The sequence below is a fragment of the Amphimedon queenslandica genome, unplaced genomic scaffold (assembly GCF_000090795.2).
Source record: "Amphimedon queenslandica unplaced genomic scaffold, v1.1 AMPQUscaffold_12954, whole genome shotgun sequence".
Taxonomy (NCBI): Eukaryota; Metazoa; Porifera; class Demospongiae; order Haplosclerida; family Niphatidae; genus Amphimedon; species Amphimedon queenslandica.
Genome location: NW_003546810.1, coordinates 27,726 through 29,296, shown reverse-complemented (window position 1 = coordinate 29,296; position 1,571 = coordinate 27,726). Strand labels below are relative to the sequence as shown.

General features: G+C 38.8%; 1 protein-coding gene across 1 annotated transcript in view; it reads left to right on the top strand.

Moving 5' to 3' along the window:
* Positions 1 to 1,117: 1,117 nt before the first annotated feature.
* The window catches only part of LOC109586066 (uncharacterized), a 7,266-nt gene continuing 6,812 nt past the window's right edge, over positions 1,118 to 1,571 (top strand). Inside the window, exon 1 of the mRNA XM_020002243.1 lies at positions 1,118 to 1,541. Coding sequence (XP_019857802.1) covers positions 1,118 to 1,541 — 424 coding nt within the window. The remainder of the gene's footprint in view (positions 1,542 to 1,571) is intronic.

Below are 1,571 nucleotides of genomic sequence, written 5' to 3'. Positions count from 1 at the left end.
TACGCTTGTTTGCTTTATTTCATCATTTTATTCATCAATGAGTTCTATTTTGTCTCTTCTATTTGTACTCTCATGAAATCAGCAAAATTCAGCTTCAACTTTGGATGAAAGCTACTTTCACTGACCTAGCGTAAATGGCCAATTATCGGATTGTACCAACTATCAAAATAGTATTTGCCAAATATCGAAAATTCATAGTATACGGACTTTTACTGATAATAATCCTGTACCGCCCATATAAAAATGGCTCCTGGCAGGTAAGATGTGTATAATTGTGTTGTTGCTGGACTTATTGGTATATTTTAGAAGAGGAAGGAAGTGGTGAATTCGCTCCAGTTCTGCTCCTCCAGCACTATAGTCTCCTGCTAAGAAAAGAAGGAGAAAAAACTGGTCTGAGGAGTCTATGTTGTCAGCCATTGAAGCTGTCAAGAATGGCTCATCAGTATACAGGGCTGCTTTGGAGTGTGGAGTTCCCAAGACTACTTTACACGATAGAATATCAGGCAGAGTAATACAAGGAACAAAGCCAGGGCCTGAAAAATACTTAACACAAGAAGAAGAAAGAGAACTAAGTGATTTTCTAATTGTGGTTGGTGAGGTGGGATTTGGAAAGACTCGTAAGCAAATCAAAGAGATAGCTGAGAAAGTTGCACGAGAGAAAGGTCTGCTAAAAGGGAAGAAAATATCTGATGGTTGGTTTTGCCGTTTCATGGAGAGAAATCCTCAACTTGCTCTTCGTAAAGGAGATTCCACTTCAAAAGCACAAATGTCTGCAATGAGTCGAAAGGATGAGATACTTTGCTACTTTGAGGAGCTGAAAAAAGTATTAGTTAATGAGGAATTGATTGATAAACCAGCCCAAATTTATAATGTCGACGAAACTGGTGTGCCACTTGACCATTGTCCACCTCATGTGGTTGTAAAGAAGGGCCAGAGAAAGGTGCGTTGTTGGTCATCTGGAAACAAGAGTCAAGTTACAGTAGTAGCCTAAGCTAATGCTGCTGGATCAACCCTTCCTCCTTTTGTCATATTTGATGCTAAAAGTTTACACATAGCATGGACAAAAGATGAACTTCCTGGTACAACTTATGGATTAAGTAGCAATGGGTGGATAGACATGGAATTGTTCAAGGGCTGGTTTCATGACCATTTTTTAAAGCATGCTGTTAGTGCTCGCCCATTGCTATTACTTCTCGATGGTCATAGCACACATTATAATCCAGATGTCATTCGTCTAGCAAAACAAAATGACGTCATCATTATAACCCTGGTACCTCATACAACTCATGAAATGCAACCATTGGACACATCAGTATTTGCTCTACTTAAGGGACACTGGCGTGATGTTTGTCATGAGTTTCTTCAAAGCAATCCTGGAAAAGTTATTTCTAAGTACCAGTTTAGTTCTTTGCTTTCAAAAGCATGGTTCAAATCCTTAAATCCTACTAATATTATAAATGGATTCAAATATTCAGGAATACATGTATATCCATTTAATCCAGAAGTAGCTTTGGAGAGAATCTATCCTACCAGTGGTCCCAGTAATGCTGCTGTATCTAATGAGGCTCCTA